Source organism: Macrobrachium rosenbergii, chromosome 11, assembly GCF_040412425.1.
Source record: "Macrobrachium rosenbergii isolate ZJJX-2024 chromosome 11, ASM4041242v1, whole genome shotgun sequence".
NCBI lineage: Eukaryota > Metazoa > Arthropoda > Malacostraca > Decapoda > Palaemonidae > Macrobrachium > Macrobrachium rosenbergii.
In genome coordinates, this window is record NC_089751.1 from 14,309,048 (window position 1) to 14,331,119 (window position 22,072).

At 39.7% G+C, this 22,072-nt stretch overlaps 1 protein-coding gene across 1 annotated transcript in view; it reads left to right on the top strand.

Annotated features, from left to right (window-relative positions):
• LOC136843175 (uncharacterized) overlaps positions 1–22,072 on the top strand; it is a 141,753-nt gene that overhangs the window by 6,426 nt on the left and 113,255 nt on the right. Inside the window, exon 2 of the mRNA XM_067111245.1 lies at positions 1,149–1,262. Coding sequence (XP_066967346.1) covers positions 1,246–1,262 — 17 coding nt within the window. The 5' untranslated portion in view covers positions 1,149–1,245. The remainder of the gene's footprint in view (positions 1–1,148; positions 1,263–22,072) is intronic.

The following is a 22,072-nucleotide window of genomic DNA, read 5'->3' on the forward strand; positions in this document are numbered from 1 at the left end:
AGAAATTTTCATTCTTTTGTTCGGTTAATTATTGCTGAAAGTTTTCTGGTGTGAGAGACAGAAATCAATTTTTATCAACGAACCGAGAGGTTTTAAACGCAGAATTAACAGTTAAAGCATCAACAGCTCGTTTAAAGTTTCCCATAATAAAAACAAGGACGTTGTTGTCTCCCGTAAGAAATCGTCCAGGTTTATAGAAAAGTGACTCCATAGTCCTTGGTGATGGTGACGTCAGCAGCAACGGTTTTTTTTGACAAGCAGATCCTTTGGTTACTCAGGTTTCGCTTCGGGACCTGCGAATTATCGTAGTGTTATTACCTTCTTTGAAGGCGGAGACGTGCAGTGTTGCAGCGTATGGACGTTTCCCTGATACTTGAGCAGTTGGGATAATTCTCTCTATCTGTTGAATCTACGAATATAATTTGCTGGTTTGGAAGATGGTCTACATGACCAATACCGAAAATATTGTGACACGGGGGTATTTGAAATTCCATGTGCAGATGTAATTTGAACGTAGGGGAACGGGGACAGAGGATTGGAAATACGAATTAATGAATGTAAACGATGTGAGATTCTCCGTATGAACAATGTTTTCGTTGAACATACACATGGGGCAACTACCAGTTAATGTGCTAGCGTAATTCATTTTTTATTAAAGATTAATAACGTTTAGGTTAGAAGAATTGTGGAAGAGGTACCCACCAACGTACGACCAGCGGTGGGGGGTTACGAAACTTATCCTCAAGAAGACAAATTCAATAGCACAAATTTTTTGAAAAATTTTATAGTAGTTTAGATTTTAAGGCTGATGTTAATTTTGCCGCTCCTGATGCTGCTGTGATCAAGACATCACGATAATTTTAAGAGATGTCAAAAATCCAATTTTTCTAGTCCCTTTAATTTTACTTCCATTTTCAAAAATTCTGTGAGAAAGTTCTAGTTTTAAAGCATTCATATTGATAAGAAGAGCCGGATAGGCCCAAGAAAGGTCTATGTATTGTTCTTTATTTACTCTTAAAAATATTGTGGAATCTAATTTCCTTCGTAACGCATATTATTTTCACCATCATTCAAAACAGTTACTGTTTCAACGGCATTTAGCTCGTAAAGAGCATTATTTATTCTTATCATATTCTTCTCGTCTGCAGGTAGATGGCATAATAAAATTCCAAAAGACGCGGAAAGAGATTCTGCTTTTGCTGTTCTCACGTTTCGACGCGCAAGCAGGCGGCCAAGACACAGAGGATGTGTGAAATGCAAAGGTGGGTTTTACGTACCTCTAGTTTACCTTTGATTTCTGTCCTTTCCTTTTAGTTTTCTGTAAAAGAAACTATTGTGCTGGCTTTGTCTGTCCGTCCGCACTTTATTCTATCCGCACGTTTTTCTGCCTGCACTTTTTCTGTCCGCCCTCAGGTCTTAAAAACTACTGAGGCTAGAGGGCTGCAAATTGGTATGTTGATCATCCACCCTCAAATCATCAAATATACCAGATTGCAGCCCTCTAGCCTCAGTAGTTATTTTATTTAAGGTTAAACTTAGCCATAATCGTGCTTCTGGCAACGGTATAGGATAGGCCACGACCTGGTCGTGGTTAAAGTTTTATGGGCCGCGGCTCATACAGCATTGTACCGAGACAAACGAAAGATAGATCTATTTTCGGTGGCCTTGATTATACACTGTAGTGGCTGTACAGAAAACTCGATTGCACCGAAGAAACTTCGGCCCATTTTTTACTTGTTTCTTGGCCTGAAAGAGATGGTGGTGTCATCCCTCGAAGCAGCAGGATTATGTAGCCATATATATACGGGTGTAATCGGGAAGGAGTCCCTCTTTTAGGGCAGTGTTTTTATTTATTTATTTATTTATTAATTTATTTATTTATTTATTATTATTATTATTATTATTATTATTATTATTATTATTATTATTATTATTATTATTATTATTATTATTATTATATGATGTTGTTGTTGTTGTTCAAGGTCAGGGAGAATTGGCAAGAACTGTGGGAGCAGTGGTTGTCAACTTGTCATCCTTTCTGTTTTGTGCACATGGCTTTCGCCGATCAATCGAGGCATGTGAAAAAGGGCTCTAGTAATCACAATGAACCTTTTAGTTACCTATCTTATTTGCGATCTGAATAACAAAACAACAAGAGACTGTTTATGAGTTTATTGATAAGAATATTAGAAGTCAGATGGCCGTACAGAGCAAGAAATGATACAATAAGGTAAATTACAAAAGTTCCATTTTTAGTTGAAATAATGATGAAAGGGACGTGGAGATGGCTTGGACAAATCCTGCTCACAACACCTGGGCGAACAATATGTAACAGCCTCAGCTGGGTTCCTGTGGTCGCCAGAGTAGTGGGAAGAGACCCAGACCTACTTGGCTGAGAACTATGCAGTGGGAAGCTAGGTGGAGATTTGTGGAAGTGAATGCAAAATTTCACCTGGTACCCTGATTTGTTTTCAAGCTCAGGTATTCTACTGAACATAATGTCAGTTAATGTGATGTAGATGAGGAAACAATTGTAATAAACCAGATAAAATGCCATGCATTGAAAAGTAAACTTCAGTTCAAATGGAAAATAGCGAAAATAAATAACCAATAAGTAAGTATAATTAAACAAACATTTACTAAATGGAAATAAGGGTCAGGAAACTAAGGCAGTGGTGCACAAAAAGTTATATGAAATCTACAAAATTTGTGAACACTGGCATTACCTATTCTGCCTGAAGGACCGTGCCTAAAATACCATGCCTAAAGGACCATGCCTAGAGGACTATCTCTGAAGGACTGTGCCTGAGGGACCTTGCTAACGGACCATGCCTTAAGGATCCTGCTTGAAGGACCCTGCCTAAAGGCCCCTGTCTAAAGGACCCTACCAAAAGGACCCAGCCTAAAGGACCCTGCTTAAAGGAACCCGTCTAAAGGAACCCGTCTAAAGGATCTTGCCTAAAGGACTCTGCCTAAAGGACCCTGGCTGAAGAACCATCCCTAAAGAAACCTGCCTGAGGGACCTTGACTAAAGGACCTGCCTAAAAGAACTTGTATAATGGACCCTACCTGAAGGACCCATGCCTAAAGAACTCTGCTGGGAGGAATCTGCATGAAGGGCCATGCCTAAGGGAACCTGTCTGATAGACCCATGCCTAAAGGACCCGTGCCTAAAGGACCCGTGCCTAAAGGACCCATGCCTTAAGGACCCTACCTGAAGGACCCATGCCTAAAGAACCCTGCCAGAAGGACCATGCCTAAGGGAACCTGCCTGAAGGACCTCTCCTAAAGAACACTACCTGAAGGACACACGTCTGAAGAACTCTGCTGGAAGGAACCTGCATGAAGGACCATGCCTAAGGGAACCTGCCTGAAGGACCTCTCCTAAAGAACCCTGCCTAAAAGACCCCTTCCTAAAGGACCCCACCTAAAGGACCTTGCCTTAAGGACCCTGCTGAAAGGACCGTCCCTAAAGGACCATTCTAAAAGGAACCCTGCCTGGAGGACCCTTCCCAAAGGACCGTGCCTAAAGTACTTCACCTGAACGAACCAGCCTGAAGGACCCTACCTAAAGGACCCTACCTAAAGGACCCTACCTAAAGGACCATGCTTAAAGGAACCTGCCTAAAGCACCCTGACAAAAGGACCATGCCTAAAGAACCTTTCCTAAAGGACCCTACCTGAAGTACCCCTGCCTAAAGAACCATGCCTGAAGGACCTTGCTTGAAGAACTTGTGCCTAAAGGAACATGGCCTGAAAGACCTGTGTCACTGTATAATGTGGTAAAGTGTCACCTCGCAGAATGTGGACACTGTTGCCATACTAAATTTGTAGCATGTACTAGCTTTCATGGAGTTGACCTTGGTCTGTTACCGTGGTATACCCGTCTACATGATTCATCAGACCGTGGTTGATCATTCGTCCGGATGTTCATAGCTTCTCATGAGATCTCATTCCATCTCTTCAGTAGCTGATAGTCTCAGAATTCGAAGCGGGTGTACAACCACATTCCATGAGCATCCAGTTTGGCCGAGAGCCAGTGATGCCTGATACTCGTTCATGAATCTGCTGTTTTTCTCTAGATGCATAAAGGTTTTCCCTAAATTAAAAAAAAAATTCAAAATGGGAATATGAGGTACATGGAGAGAAAGGACAGCTTGGTTGGGAATCTTAATCACTTGCAGACACCTATGTTTCAGTAGTAAATTGAAAGAAATGAGTGTAAAGGGCCTATCAGCGATAAGATAAGAATTATCATCTTATGAATAAAAAAGAGCATTTCATTATGGCCCCATCCTAAGAATTTTTTTATCACTTTATCCTGGTCCCGCCAGAAAAGGGTGGAGTTCATGACTAACATCTGTCTCTGATGATACCGCGCTGAAAAGGAAAAATTAATGTATTCCCACTTAGTGAGATTTCATTTCCGTATTTCATTTCCCCTTAGTCAACATCAGAGGGAATAGATTTTATACGTTCTTTTGTTGCAGTTGTTTCTATTACACCTACCTGTCTTTAATATCAATTGTGAAAGCCTTATTGTGAATGAAAGGAGGAGACAAAGCATCTTACTGAACTTTATATAGAAGTTGCAAAAAATGTAAACGGCTCATTACACAGCCTGAAGTATTAATGCGTGATTTTTAAAGCACTTGCACCTTCGGAGGTGAATCAGTTACCCTAATTATTACTTGAATAATTCAGCTGAATAAATAAAATTATAAAAAATTTTGAATGTATATGAAGCCGAATTAATATCTGTATCAAAGCTCTATCTGTTTTGGCGCTTGAAAACTACTACTACTTGAAAATGTTATACCTCACAACTCGAAAAGCCTCAACCCCTTTTAAAGGACTGTGGATGATGATCATTATCATGCTTTACTCAAACAAGACTCGTGTAGTGATGAGGAATCATCAACATTTCTTTCTGGAGATTGAGATAGGTTATCCCTTCCTCGGGAACATTTAACACCATGATCCTTAACCACCTTGGTTCCTGAAGTAGAAGAGAAATATGTCAACATGATAGATCCAAGGTTTGCCATCCATTAAATTGAAATTGGTAACAACGTTGTTGGCTGCAGGACTGCTAAAAAGTGGTAAATCCTGTCCAGCTTAATATAACAGCATAGCGACGCCTTGGTACTAAAAGGTAGCCTGAGAGGTGAAACCTGTCTGTAGCTCGGTATTTGCAAGCGAGAAGTTTCCCATATCCTACACAAGAATTTCCGCTTTGCACGTTTGGTTCGACTGAAACAATGAACTGTTGTCTGTTCAAGAAACAAATTTGTCATTATTCGACCTTTTTAATTGGAGAATGGAGACTGCTCTTGCTTCTGTATTGAAATTAAGACGCGAAAGGAAATAGCCAGGAATATCCTTTAACGAAAAGCATTGTAAAACCAGACGTGAAAAACTTTCCTTCTTTGTGATGCCATGAACTGAAAGTCATAGAAAAAACTGTCTGCATTTTCTTATTACAGTTGGCGTTGTTTGCAATTCAAGATTACTTTGGTGCAACGCTTCAAAATATATCACTTCAGATAAGAATAACACGCTAACTTTCCTCTGTGTGCAGAGATAAAAGTATTAATATCACCCACTTCAGACCTTTCGTTGTTGTTGTTAGAATTTTGTTCTTTCTGGGGTGTGACAAGCATCTTGGAATTTTGATCCTCCAGACAAAACTACGAGGATTTAAAAAAATTAGATGGATTTATTTACATCTTTTGCCCAACAATCAGAAGACATCCTGATTGGTCCTCTTCCATGGGATTCATTTAGATAAGTACCTGCAACAAAGACATCTAGAGGATCACCAGATTCCCAGCTGAATGAGCAATGACCAACGTTATATTTCGTTCACAAACGAACTACTCATTTTTGTGTTGTGTAGGGTCAAAGTGATTTTTTTTTTCGAGCTGAGAATCCTGTTGGAAGTCCAAGTCGAAAAAATTGGCGAAGACGTGTGATGACCGCACCGGAGAATTTTCTTTTTAGGTTTGAAAAATCATTGATCAGTTTTCGAAGAATTATATTGTCCCAAAATCTTTCCGATAAAATGTATTTACTAAGAATTCTGTTTGTTCATAGCACTCAGTATTTTAAATTTTTTTTTATAAACACACCAATGATATTAAAAATAAAAGCTTAGAAGGGATCCTTAAATTCAAAATGAACCCATATATTTTATCCTTAAAAGTATGTCATTCCCTAACGTCCGAAAAAAATGAACTAAACGGTTATAATTTTTCGGGAGTTTCTGACAATCATCACTAGCAAATAACGTATTACAAGGGTTGAAGTAGTGGAGTCTTCAGTGGTTAAAATCCCTTTTGGGTCGTTTGTATTCACAATAAAAAGTTGCAAACTATCCCTCGGAACTTATTAGGTTTGAGGTCTTTGATTATATATTCATTTGGTTTTGAATTAAAATTTAGGAAACTTTTTATTCTTTAAGTTTTTTAAGGCAAAGATTGTGTTTTTTTAAATCCACGATTGATATACCGTAAATATTCTCTTACGAGCTTGTTAGCGCGCTGGAACGGCCCTGTTGTCTCCCCTGCCCTCCCGCCCCCTCCCGATCCCCTACCTACCCCGCCCCCACCAGGGGCGGACAAACAGGTTTGCAGAAGGAGGGCGGATGTCTCCCCTCCCTCCCGTTCCCCTACCCCACCCCCCGCACCCGGGGATGACAAATCGGTTTCCAGGTGGTGGGTGGCTGTCATGTCTCCCTACTAACAAGATCCAGTCGGATTTTATTATAGACCATTTTACTAAAACCTTGGAATTCGTTACTCAGCATAGTGAGTAGCGAGAGTCCTAAGCGTAGAAATAAGAAAGTCCTCAAGCACTGCTATAGAAGAAAGTTCGCTGTCAAATATTCCTAGGCAAAGTCACTGCTACCAAATGATATGCCCACTCACGTCAACAAAGATGTCATTCACTGAGAAGGCCCCTCTTACTTCATGGTACTGGATATTAATCACTCTAGGGAAAAACTGGTGGTATTTCCCATAAGAGATAAGGGAACCGAATAAAAGTTTCTTTTCTAATTATATACGAACATAAAATGAGAAATTTGAGGTGTTTGTTAAAAGAAAAGCGAGAATTCCTTTGGGGGGATAACCTCCAAGTCCCATGCTGTGATTATTTAAGCAGATCAGCTGATTATAAGGAATTTAATAAAGAATGATTTTCATCTGATTTCATCTTGAAATGTTGATATTTAAATCAAGACCAGGAATCGATATTTCTTTCAAAGAAAATGACACTTTTTTTTTCTGCTAGCTTTTCAAGAATTTGATAGTTAACATCGAGTGGGATCGCTTTGGGTTTTGCTTCCCAAGGACTTTAATTTAGTTCAACACATTAAAAATATAACTGTCCACCTACTAGACAAAAGGTATCTAGCCTTGCCATGACATCCTCCTACAATATACAGAGCCTATGAAACTCGGGTACATCCACGTGTACACGTGGAGCCACTTTAAGAAGGGGCAACCAAGTTGATTCACCCAAGGAACCATAAATGACGTAGTTATCCAAAATCATGAAATCTGGCCGAGGCGTTGACGCCTGAATCACAGGCCTCATAGATAGTACCGGCCATTCACCTCCTTGTAATGTGGGTAGGCCTACATGACGGCAATACAAAAGTAATCATATGTAAAATGAACGGGAGAGCTGTTCACACAGTGACTATTAGGGTCTACATTTTATCACTAAGCTGATAAACGTTATTACGAAAAGCGGTGTGGTTTCTATTTTGATAATGTTCGTCTAGTTTATCTTTGTATTAATGTTTCTGCTTTTTTCCATTTTCCTAATATGTAAGAGCCTTTATTGCTTTCTTAACCATCCTTACTACCAGTATTATTTCAGCATACATCCACTAAGATCTTGCGCCAAATACTCTACTTATGCAATCGCATTACACATCCATTTAATTCGGCAAAATAATCATCAATTCCGTAACTGTCGTTAGAAATAAACTTAGTTGCTGTACAAGAATGACGACTCAGTAAAGAATATCTCTTCTCTTCCTTTCCATCGCATCTTTTCATTTTCGAAAATAATCTTGACTGCAGACATTTAAAAATATTAATTATACGAACTTATAGCAACTAAAGATACAGGTCATTTCTCATATTTCGTTAGAGAAGTTAAATCATTTTTGAACCGGCATACCAACTTCGGGATTGCCTATATGCAGGCCGGCTGCATTGCCGTAGCTTTGCAAGCGGAACCAAGAGGCGTTGAAAAATTTGTAGTGATTGGCAAGTTATTGCCTTCTTTTTTGTAGGAGTAATGAATTGATTGTGGTTTAGATTTTTTTTTTTGTAGGAGTAATGAATTGATTGTGGTTTAGATTTTATATTTCACTTGAAAGGCTCATGCTTTGATCTGAATAAAAAATAATTCGTTTTAAGGTGCCTGATAGCTGTTCGGAAGAGCGTTATGAGATGATATGAGATTATATGTAATTTATAGTGGTGGAAATTGCCACAGAAGAATAACAATGAGAGCCGCATAGTGAAAAATAAGGGGAAAAAGCTTGAAATTAATATGAAGCCAATATATCATCACTATTAAAGACATGCTATCCCAAGTTACATCAGAAGCAGCAGCGACGCAAGCAATTGCGGGAACAGTAATCGGTGGGCTCAGATTAGAATTAAAGTCGTGTTTTCCTGTTGTGATAATATCCCCCACTTGAGATAAAGAAATCATTCGACATTCCCGTCCCAACAATATCACATTACCTTGACTTCTGCCGATATTAAGAAAACCATTGTTTTATAAAAAATAAAAAAAATAAATTCAAAAACAGCTTTTTTCGAGACAAAGCAACCAAGTTCATTATGCTCGAAGGACTTTCCTGTTTTCGGGTATTTGATACTTCATTTCACAGTTTCCTTCCTCTTGAATGTTTCACATTGTTTTGTCTCATCAAGGTATTTCACAAAAGTTATAGGACAATGAAAAAAAGAGGGCAGTTGTAAAAAATATAAAGCTCAGGTTGTTAATAATCCATTTCATTGTACATGGTTACTTTTAAGCTTGTGGGCGTTAAACGAAGGTACTTTGAAATTTAGACCTAGTTTCGAGTAATGCCAGAGCGCTTAAGAGAGCCCATTTCCAAAGCGCAGGTTTTTAATGATCCATATTATAGTTCATGGTTAATCTTGTGCTTTTGGGTGTCACACTAAAGCCACTTTGGATTTCGGGCCTAATTTCGAGCAAAACCACAATGCTTAAAAGCGACAATTTCAAAAGGATAAGTAGGCTAAGCTGTTGCAAACACCAACAACGGAAAAATGATTGGAAGAGGATTCATTAAGCAGGTTTTCCAAATAATACATTGTTCTACCAGGTTCACTCTAGCTTTCGTCGGACTTAACAAGGTAATTTTTGTTACTGTAAAATGCGCAAAAAAAAAAAAACGCACAATTGCATGTCGTTAATACGAATAAGTGAGGCAAAAATTTATTTAGGTTTGGGTATTTAGATACACCTAAAATATATGTCAATTTTCATTTTCGGAAGTTGGCAAAACTATCTGAACTCGCAATTATATGTCCACTGTATTGTTATATATATGCAAGCATTTCTTCTAAACACTTATTCTTTAAAAGGAAACGCAGTAAATAATGATCTCAGGTCATAATATGCTCACAGGGCATTACTGAAATAGGCAAATATACCAATTAAGGAAGTATCGTTTGAATATATATTACATAAAGAATAATTAGCATTAAATTATGTATCTGATGAGTCCAGAATGAATCCATTCATAGAAAACTTTCTCAGCGATTGCCTCTTCCTTTACACCGATAAAGAAGTCTTACATAACAACGGCGCATTGACTTCACCTCACCTGCCCCCGACACCAACACCATCCCAACTCCCCAGGCAGTTGCCTCAGACACTGCACCACTTTTATCGTGCCTTCAGTCTCTCACGTCAGCGAATGAATGTCCGTTTTAATACCCCGTTCAGTTTTCTGCCTACCGCAGGGCTCTCCGAAGTGGTCGTTATCGATCCCTGGGGGTCGATGGAACTTTCAAAGGGCACAAAATATGTACTGGAGCCAAAGTGGAGCCGATAAACACGGGATCGCCTATAAACTTTTGTAATCAAAAGATGACATTATGAGAAATAAAAATGTATAACAATAAATAAATCTAAATTACAACCCCGGATGCATAACTGATAAGCTGACTTCAATTTTAAGTTATATGTCGGTAACTGGAACAATATTCATCTTTGTGTTGCATATTCTACGAAATCATTTGTGTGGCCTAAAATTACAGTACGTTTCGAGGACCTGGAGAAAACTCAAGTCTTTACTGTACTGTTACGCTGTTGAATATGTAAACAAACTGCTAACAGTGAATTTTATACAAGATGAACTCTGTTTGTTGATCCCGAAGCAAGATTATTGCTCAAAAGTGAACGCTTCAGCGATTACTAGAACAATGTAGATTGTAGATACTGCTATGACATCCCCAAAGCTTAATACAGTTAAACAATTCTTACTTGAATGACCAAGTTTGTATATGGTTGGAGCTAGTTTTAGTCATATAAATCCAGTTTTTGCAAAGCAGAAAAATAGATTGAACGTAGAAATATTGATAGCCTTGTTATTGCTCATCGAACACATCCTTCCCATTAACGATGCCAAGTACTTCAATAAAAAGATATGTTAATTTATTGCTTAGTGTGTTTTATATGCGTAACTTCAATATGAAGTTTTATCATTGTTATTCACAAAAATACTTATATTGAGACAAATAGAAACTGATGACGGAATAGCAACACGGATAGGGGAAACGAATTTTACCGAGAAAAAGTAATGAAGGAAAAGGACGAAGACATTTCTATCAGATTTTTTAAAGGATATTTATAATTCATAATATTTGTTTATTTGTTTTACACATCTGGGAATCAATGAAGGTTCAAAGTTTCCATAAAGGGGTCGATTATCCGGAAAGTCTGGGGCCACCTGATCTAGCATTTGAAGAGCCTTCTCTCCTTCCTCTAAACACTGCCGAATTATTCATTCTTTCCTTCCTCCACAGATCTTTCGTCCTTCCCTCCCTCTAAACTACTCGTTGCCTGCATTCTTACGCATTTAACCATTATATTACTCAAAATATATTTGGGACAAAATGCAAACATTTGACTTGATTTTCATTTAAAATCCACACTCAGTTCCCACAATGCAGAGCTGATTCAATAAGCCTTCGTTCTTTCCAGCTTCAGCTTCTTTAGACACTCCTTTATTTCAGATCTTTTGGATAAATCTGCTACCTTCTTCACCTCATGCATTCTGTGACTCGCCCTCCTTCTCTGTTTCACTTCATCTACTGAATTAACTTTAAATTCCCGGTCGAGTTTGCAGCCCCCAGTATGCCAGTGTGTGTGAAATGCATTTATTAATTCATCTAGACCTCATAATCTTACTCTTGCTTGTATTCACACGGGATTTTCAGCTTACGAAAACTTTCAAACTCTTCACCCAGGACTGGTTTAATTACAGGCACCATCCATCCATTTGAATCTTTTACTCTGAGATCCATTGTTTGTGAACCTTTCTCTTTGTATTTGCTTCCCTGAAGAGTGATTTCCTGTTCACCCTGAATTCTTATTTCACAAAATCTGCTCTTCTAACCTCCTCCTATCCTTCACCAAACCTTCCAGTTTCTTATCCGAACACAGTGTTTTTATTTTGTCTTCCTGTACCCACAAAGCCTTTTTGTTATACCAAGAGCCCCATCGTGGAATTGGGCAGTTTTCCCATTAATCCTTCAACCTTTATCTTTAACACGAGACCATGTTTCACCCCAGCCCCAATACATATCCAAACGTATATATGTACACATATATAATATATATACTGTATATATATATATATACACTATATATATATATATATATACAGTATATATAATATATATATATATATATATATATATATATATATATATATATATATATATATATATATATATATATATATATATATATATATATATATTGTTACGTGCGTTATTCGGCTAATGAGTTTAATAATTAATTAGTTGGATTTATATTGCCTAGCTTTACCTAAGAATCATGTAATTCTTTCATTTAAAGCTAAAATTAACTCTAGAGGACAGATACTGAATGGATCAGGTCGCCAGCTGAAAACTAGTTAACAAAGAACAGAGGTTTATTTCATAACCACATGAATTAATTTAGCAAACTTACTGGAAAACTAGTTTCAACAAAGTAAAATAAAATGAAATGGATTATTTACAGGAGCTAACAGCAGCTCAGAATATTAGTCCTAATTAAGACAGTACCTCAGTGCTACATAGAAATGAACGCAACAGGTTTCTGTGCCTCTCAAATGCTTTATAAGGCATTTAACTGCAAGGAATGTCGAATTGAGGTTTCTTGGTACTGATGTTGCAGATTCTTCTCTAAGGAAGAGGATTTTGTTCAGGCTCAAGGTGTACACAATTTGCTGGTTGAGCTAATGTAATGCAGTAATTAGTTGCATAAGAATCCTTGGTCCATTTGGAATAACAATTTTCTCCCTCGTGTTAACAAAGTAGGAGAGACAAGGGGGCCTCAGAGAGAGAGGGCTTACACGCCCTGCTCTTAAGGTGTCTACCGAGAGTCTCTTGATGCTGGGGCAACTTCTCGCTGTTTGCTTTAAAACTCCTCCTACCCAGGGTCTGTCCTGAAATGACAATAGACTCGCCAGTACACAGGTCACAGAAAAGTGGGTTTTAAGAACAGTGTAACTAAGGTCTGGCCCAGCAAAACTGTATCCCCTCTATGACTCTCTAAGCTAAAATTCTCACCTGTTGGCCGGAAGTGTACTTATTTTGAAAACAATCCCAGGATTCCCACCTAATTTCTTCGCACTTCTTATGCGAACCGTCTACATTGTCTGCCCTCTTTCTTCAATAAAGGTAAATTTTATTATTCAATTAAGAAGCAATGAAGGCAGGCCGAACAGTGATTATTTATAATAGCTTCCCCCCTTAAGAAGGCATTCGCTTCTTTTCGGGCGTGAAGGCCTGTACTAATCAAGCTGTTTGCCTCTATTACTTTACTCTTCCCTGAACAGATTTTGCCCTTGCAGTGTGGCTAGCTAAGGATCTACCTGACTCTAGAATGGGACATGAGCTTTAATAACTTACTAAGGGCTCTTAACACTATGCAAATGTGTCTACAGATATTTACATGCTACCTCTGATGATTGTGATATTTAGTCCTAGACAAATGGTACATTCAGTTGTACCTTTTGTGACATAACCTATTAGAACACTGCCATAACACCAACTTGAATGGCAATGAACTAGCTAAATTACAGCAGGTAGTGCAAGCTTCTGCCCACTTGGATTAGGTAGCTGGGACAGCCTGGCTGGCTCAACGTCTGATTCTAGGACTGTTGGTAAGAAAATGGACTGCTTGATACCTTTAGACACCTTTGGATTGTGGCTGGGTAAATGGATCCAGTTCAGGCACTTGTCATCACAGTCCTTCAAACAGGCACAAGGTTGGTCTACCATATCTTCCCCTTCTGCCATGGTTAATTGTTCTTTTTGGTCTGTGGCAATTCCTACAGGGCTTGGTGGTTTCTAATCATGGAATAACAATAGGTTGTTTTGCATATTTTCAATGGGTATATGTGACAACAACATGAAATTACCTAGTAGCCATCTATCTGTAATGGCCAGACCCAACATTACTCGTGGCCCCTGATCTCATGCAAAGGGTACTGCAAACGTGTTACTGTCATTGTGTATGTGCAAGTTGCCCTGCCGATTCTTATGAACTCTTTTATGATGAGTTTACAACCTGTACGCCGTTCTCCATTCTGACTGCAACTACCGCAGTCGACCAGTTACCTGGTACCTAATTCACTGCTTTACCGAAAGTGTGACTTCTAGCCCTGCCACTCGTGAAGTTGATGTTTTAATATTACTGGCAGACTAGTGGGAAGGGTAACACCTTCTTGAGTCTCTTCTTCAGTAAACCTGCGTGCATCTTCCCTTCCGGATAGATTATCCCAGCCCTCACGCTGTTCTTTTGTGAAACGCGGTCAAATAACCAGAACAATGATAATCTCCGTCAGCTTCTAAACGACATTGCCAGAGGTCAGAGAAGGGTAGCAAATGAAATCAAATTGATGCAGTCAGTCTCTCTCTCTCTCTCTCTCTCTCTCTCTCTCTCTCTCTCTCTCTCTCTCTCTCTCTCTCATCAGAGAACTCTAGGTTCAAAGAGGGGTTCCTCCATGTTCCTCTAATGTCCCCTTCCGTCAGTCTGTTCATCTGTCCAGGTGCACATGAACCCTAGACAGAACGATTAGTTTAAATGAAATTGAAATGGAAAGCTATGGAACGTGAGCTATCTCACGAGCAAGACGCAGTCATTTTACACGCACCTGCCCTTTATAATTGCCCGCCTATTTGTTGTTGATAGCACTGTTGGTTATCTAAAATCAAAAGTAGAGCTGTAGAATCAGACGTGTATATATCTATTTCATAGTTATCCCCTTTCTGTGCACAATGCCTTAGTTCTTGAGCTGTGCCTCGAAAGAATTAGAAATCTCTCATTCTCTTTCTCTCTAATCGTACCGAACGGATGGTCACTTGTTGCCGTTACCATACTGTGCTATTCCCAGCTCACCGGGATCATTTATTTCCTATTATAAAAAATATATTATAGTGCTGATTTATTCTTAGATGCCAGTGAGAAACAATACATTTTTAAAATAACAAGGGCAAAAGAAAATAATTCTTAAGATCTTCATCATGACATCTTTAATAGTCATCCAGAATCATTATTATCACCAGATTCTGATAGATTTCCATACTTTATTAACTCATAACAAAATAAAAATAAGCTTATCCTTAAATTCAAGTGTTCCTCGTCCTTCTTCTTGTGCTATATTGTCGAATGTCAGTACACACACGCGCACATTCACAGTAGAAAGGGAAAGAAAGTAAAATGATGGTTTTAGCAAACCTAGAGGAGAAATTTTGGATAATTCAAGAAAAGAACAATGCCATACTTCATATCATTCTAGTACTTGCTAGGTACTTCCAAATAGTTTTGCATTTTGATGAAATCCCCCGAAGGCAATAGTAGTTCGAGTTGAAAGACATTCTGAGTCCTATAAAGAAAGTCTTCGAACTGTCTCTTAAAATGTTAGTTCAAGGACGGATAGAATTGGGTAAACATTAACTGTACCCCACAGGGAAGATCACCTCACCCAGCCCCCGCCCAGCTTGCCTCCTGTAATAAAGACAGTCATGAGCAATGCTTCTCTCCCACGCATTCCTTCAGGGTGACCCTCAGGCACGACTTGCTGTAATAGCATAAACATTTTTGGTAATTATTAGGAATGTTTATCCTACGGGACACCAATCGGGCACTTTGATGCATTAGGAAAGAGCTCAGAGAAAATTGCAGCCGGGGCTCCACTCCTGTTAGACCTAATTCGGACGTTAAATCTGAAAATTGAATCGAAAAGAAGAAGAAAAAACAACTGACGAAAAAGTTCTCGGATGTCTGCGCAACTGTTGTTTTTCGCTGATTCCTTTCTTTTGGCCGAGAATGCATTCTCCGGGGATGCAGGATCTCGTTACGAATAACGTCATCTTTGTTTGCTCTTGCTATTCTTTTTACGTTATTTTGTATTCTCTCTGTGTTCGAAAATAATTCATTATTTATTGGCCTTTCTCGCAACATAGGTGTGTCCTTCCTTAAACTAAACATTATATTTACAGGTTCATTGGGAAATCTTTGAACAAAGGTAATAAATGTAACAATAAAAGCCTTGGCTGAATGACGTGGGTAACAACAGTCTAAGGGATGATGACCGTGAAATCTAGTACAAAGTCGGCTCCAAGTCGTGGCGGAAAATAGCACCGCTCTCTAAACTGCTACTAATTCGAAGTTAACTCTCTGCTTCTGTAAGCATGTCATTCTTTATTAGCGAATGCCATTCTTGATTAAGGGCAAGAGCCATGCCGTCATTCGGATATTTCTGTTTCTCAAGCGAAATCATTTGTTTCGCAGCTTTCATGACATTCAACTGTCATTGACGTAGCTACTGATTGCGAACTCTCTCTCTCTCTCTCTCTCTCTCTCTCTCTCTCTCTCTCTCTCTCTCTCTCTCTCTCTCTCTCTCTCTCTCATTCCTCAGTCAAAGAACGAGATAATTCTTCCTTCGTAATTATTGTTTTTTTTAAGTGGTATCGAATTCCTTGGGAGTGCCATTCCTCCTTCCTTTCGTGTGTCAGAGATATGACGTCATCATTTGGTCTTGTTATCCACGTTATTCTTGCTTCTCCGCCTCAAACTTTCCTGCTTTTTCTCAGGCTTATGTGTCGCTTGTTGCCTAGCAAGAGAGATCCAAGTGCCAAGATTTAAATGCTTGTAATAGCTTAATTTGTGTTCGGTAACCACGGTCGTTTATGAGAACCCATATAGTTTCAATTTGAAGAATGCGTATACTGAACGTACTTTGCAGTATTAATGCTAACCATAATCTTTCAGTTTATGCTAAAGAGGAAAATTTTGTTAAAAAATTATCACAGATAACTATCAACGTTAAGCAGAACATATCTAATTTCAAGCAATATGGTTATGGGAATATTTGAGAAAATTAATGGTACTTTTTATCTGAAAAAGTTTGAAATAATTGACTGATGAAAGTACCCTCTCTCTTCTGGTGAGTTAATCCTGATAAATCCCGACCCCTCCAAACTTTGATTCAGACTCGACACCTTATGCTACGTTCACACATTCACGTATCAAGGCACGCATCCCCACGCACGGCCACGAACGGGGCGGAGCCAGAGAGTACGTAAAAACAACGCAAACACAACGTAAATGTACCGTAAGTACTGTGTAAATGCGGCAGCATGCGGCGCGACCGTTACGGACCACCTGGCCGTGCGCCGGGGGTCAGGAACCTTTCGGCCTGCTCGAAACCCTGCGGGGGTGGCCAGGTCAACTGTCGGGTAGCGTGGCCCGACCCGCACAGCGTGGCGCCACCCGCGGGCTGACCGCGCAGCTGCCACGCCGTTACCTGGGGGCACACGCTGCCCCAGGGCACTGCGTGGCTGTCAGAATGGCGTGGGAGTAGACGCGGCAACGCTGCCGCACCCCCCGCAACCGCGTAGATGTGGCAACGCTTTGACCTGGGATAAAAGGGGCAGGCGGCGCGCTTCCAGGTCAGTGCTTCTCCGGCCAGCATCCTGTTGCTATCTCCCTCAGCGCCTCCGTCTTCGCCGTCCACTGCAGCAGCCAAGATGCCCAAAGGACCCATGCTGAAGAGGACCAGGAAAGGGGCCCTGAGAACTCCAGGAGCCCTGGCAGCTGGAGTTGCCCCCTACGCAAAGCCTCCTGAAGCTGATGGTCCCCCTTCAGGCAGCGATGCTGTTGTGCTGCAGCTCGAGGCCGACGAGCTCGTGACGGAGAGTGACCTAGAGGAGGAGGAAGAGGACCTTGCCCTCGCCTACGAGAGCGACCCCGCCACCGCCACCGACGACAACGCCCACGAGGGGATGCCGACACCGACACCGAAGGCACTCCTGATGGAGATGGCCCTACATTTTTCAAGAGGTCGAGGATGAGTGTGCGCAGGTGTCAGAACAGCTGAGCCTGCACCTGAAAATGGAGGTGCTCAGTGCCATCCAACGATATATCCGTGCCACCAAGAAGAGGGCTCCACGGTGCCGTCGAGGCCATGATGACCCACACCATGGCAGTGACAACGGAGTGTCAGGCACCTGCAGTTCCTGCCAGCCTGTCGGCATCACAGCAGCAGCGGGCACTCACTGCACAGCAGCTGGCGCTCCTGCAAGCGCAGTTGGTGACATCCACACCGAAAGACCTCAGCAACCTGTCGCTTGACACGACATTCCTCAACAATTTGCAGGGCTAATTTATATACTGTTGTATTTCCTTTTGCTGTTATGTATGTGTATGTTTTTATTTTATATTAAATAAATATATTTTGCAATATCATGTCTAGCTCTATCCTCTGCTCAAATATCATGTATTCAATGAAGTAGCTATAATACAAGTACACAAATAAAGAAGGCAAAATGAACCCGAATACACTAACATTTCATTATTGACTTTGAAATAAGTTCAAAATACTTTATGTAACATATGTGCACAGAAGAAAAATGCCAACAGGCCAAATATTAGCAAGTCATATAAAATGTCAAAAATGTCGGGGAGAAGGTAGTTTCAAAAGATAGAATTTTCATATCAGAATATCAACAATGTAAATGCTAAGAGCAGGTACTTTCAAGAACATAGAATTATCACCTCAGAATTAAAACAATGTAAAGAGAAGGTACTTTCAAAAATGATAGAATTATCATATCAGAATAGAAACAATGTTAAGAGAAGGTACTTTCAAAAATGATAGAATTATCATATCAGAATAGATTCCATGTAAAGAAATTATTAAAAAGGGCAAAATAACTACATCTTCTTCCTTTTATTTATATATATATGTTTGTTTCATATTTATTAAACATACATTGCAATGTCATGGCCCGCTCTATCCTCTTCCCATTTACCAAGTATTGATGAGAGTAATATATCATAGATTTGAGCAATATCTTTTATTAAATCAACTAAAACAAACAAAAGTACACAAATGCACAGGGCAAAATAATCCTGAATTGATACATTATTGAATTTTAAATAAGTCCAAAATATATGCAGGAACAGACATTTAAGTAATTACAACAATCAGGTATGCATGAGAGTAACTAAATCATGTTCTCCTGCCAGTGCACGGAGCCTTCAGCCGATGAAAAGTATTCCTTCAGCAAGTTACGCTGTTCCTTTGCATCCCTCGTTGCAGTGTTGCCGGTCACGGTTGGAAGGGCTGCTGCTAAGGACGGGTCACTCCTCCAGCTACCAGGGATGACAGCATGTGTGACAGGGTGCTCCTGATCTCCTTCTTGTCTTCGTGCATTTCTTCTTATGATCATATTGTGCAGAACACATGCGGACATCACTAATGGCTCTATATGGTCAGGCTTCAAGCATATTGCAGTGTGGAATACTCGGAATCTGTTTGCCAGAATCCCAAAGGTATTCTCCACCGTCCTGCGTGCCCTACTTAACCTGTAGTTGTAAATCCGTTCCTCCTTGCTAAGTCCTCTTTTGGGGTAGGGCTTCATAAGGTAATTCCTCAGGGGGAAGGCATCATCGCCAACTAGGAAGTAGGGCACAGGAGATCCATTAGGTTGACCTGGCAGGGCATCCGGTTGGGGAAGATTTGCTTCCTCTTGCAACAGCATTTCTGCCAGTCGGGTCTGGGCAAATACACCACCGTCTGACTCTGACTCAATGGCTCCCACGTCGACGTACAGGAATTTGTATGAAGCATCAGCAACTGCAAGTAATACCATGGAGTAGAACTTCTTGTAGTTGAAGTAATGCGTGCCGCCCTTGGGAGGGTTCACGGAGCCTAATGTGCTTCCCATCTATAGCTCCAATTACGTGCGGGAAGTTCCACCGTTCCTCAAAACCCCGTGCAACCTCCTGCCACGCTTCAGGTGTTTGTGGCACCTGCAGTTCCTCATCCCCGAAGGCAGCAACAATGGCCCTGCAGGTCTCTGGTACGATGAGACTAATGGTGTTGTGGGCTACCCGGAACGAATATTGCAGACTCTTGTAGGAATCACCTGTAGCGAGGAAGCGTAGGGTGATAGCAACACGTAGGCCTGGCTCAATGGGTTTCCTCCAGAATGTCACTTTCTTCTGAATGTGGGGTGTGACCCGTTCAACAATTTCATTGAAGAGGTCCTTGTCAATCCGGGTAAAATTTCTGTACAGCTCTGGGGCTTCGGTTGACAACTCCGCCATCAGGTTGTCATAATGACCTTGCTCCATCCTTTTCTGCAGGTACGGCCACGCCCACACCCTTCTTGGGCGCCTTTTTTCTGCCCTAAGTGCTTTGCAGCAATCATTGCAAGCTCCAGCAATAACATGACGTGCACATACTCAATGACAAGTAGCAACAATTCTGGTCTATCCGTCGTGCTATAGCTATGAGTTGACGCATTTCAGCTATGTTGTCCATGTTGCTTCAGCACGTTGGTAGTATGTCTTGTCGCTGTGGTATTACGGCATTGACTAGCTCACATGTGCAGCTGCCGGCCTTTATATAGCTGGGGTTTAACCCCCGCAGTACGTGGGCCATAACGTGAGTTTTGCGTAACTCAGTTACGCAGAACGTAACACATACGGTATACGTACGTTGGTGTTACGTGCTCTGCCACGCACTACTTCTGCCTGCGCCGCCGCTTGTTCGTCAGCGTCACGTCACCCTTACGCAGTGCTTACATTTGCGGCGCACTATAATACGCATGCATCACGCACATCGTCCCGTGACACGTATCCAGTTGGGCGAGGCCTATTTTCTCGCGTATGCGCAAGTTTCACCAATTCCAGCTGTGCGTGCGCATGCGTGCCTTGATACGTGAATGTGTGAACTTACCATTAAGCTCCAGTAACGTTGTACAGTATATCTTCTGGAAGGCTCTGGTTTACGCATAATCTTACATGGTATGACTGCGTGCAAAGCTGACACTGTAACTCTCATGTTGCATTTTGAATCAATGGTGCAAATTTCTTCCTAACATAAGGTGGACTGAAAGGAGAAAAAAAAAACTCTGTAAGCAACAGGCTATTTTTTATCTTTTAAATTAATTTTCTCTCTCTCTCTCTCTCTCTCTCTCTCTCTCTCTCTCTCTCTCTCTCTCTCTCTCTCTATATATATATATATATATATATATATATATATATATATATATATATATATATATATATATATATATATATATATATATATATATACATATACATATATATATATATATATATATATATATATATATATATATATATATATATATATATATATATATATATACATATCTTCGTTTTAACGTGCTTTTTTCCATTTTTTATGGGGTAAGCACGATGCCTTCTTTCGAAGGACTTTGATTTGGCGTTGGGGTAGGCCGTAGCCTCGATCGGCTGCCCTGCCTGACATCGCTTAGACCCCGGTAGCGAATGTGTACATGTATCGTACCAAATCCCCAGCTCCCTTTCTCCCAGCAGCGAGGAGAACTGAGTGGTTAGGTCGACAGTTCGAGACGTGTGAGGTGTCCGTTATGTTTTTAGAAGATGTTGGAGTGGCTTTGTTTATGTGTGTGTGTTAGTCTGTAACACCCATTTGCTTTCAGCAAACCTATCCGTTGATTACATACATAATTCCGGGGTGTCTACACGGATAGCAAAGTGTCCGCCTCTCTGACTGGTCGGCTGCGGATTTGAACCCGTGCCACAGACCTCTATGAAGTCCTAGGCTGCTGCTCTACCGACTGAGCCATCGAGGCTCTATAATATATATATATATATATATATATATATATATATATATATATATATATATATATATATATATATATATATATATATATATATATATATATATATATATATATATATATATATATATATATATATATATATATATATATATATATATATATATATATATATATATATATATATATATATATATATATATATATATATATATATATATATATATATATATATATATATATATATATATATATATATGTACATAAATATGTATATTTATATATATGTGCGTGTGTGTGTATGGATAGATATATATATATATATATATATATATATATATATATATATATATATATATATATATATATATATATATATATATATATATATAGAAATCATCAACACACAATCACGTGTGGAACAGAAATAAATTTCTGACTCACGTCAGGATCGAACCCAGGTCTCTCAGGTGGAAAGCAAGGGCGTTAGACTTGTATGGCCCAGTGGATAACGCCCTTGCTTTCCACCTGAGAGACCTGGGTTCGATCCCGACGTGAGTCAGAAATTTATATATATATATATATATATATATATATATATATATATATATATATATATATATATATATATA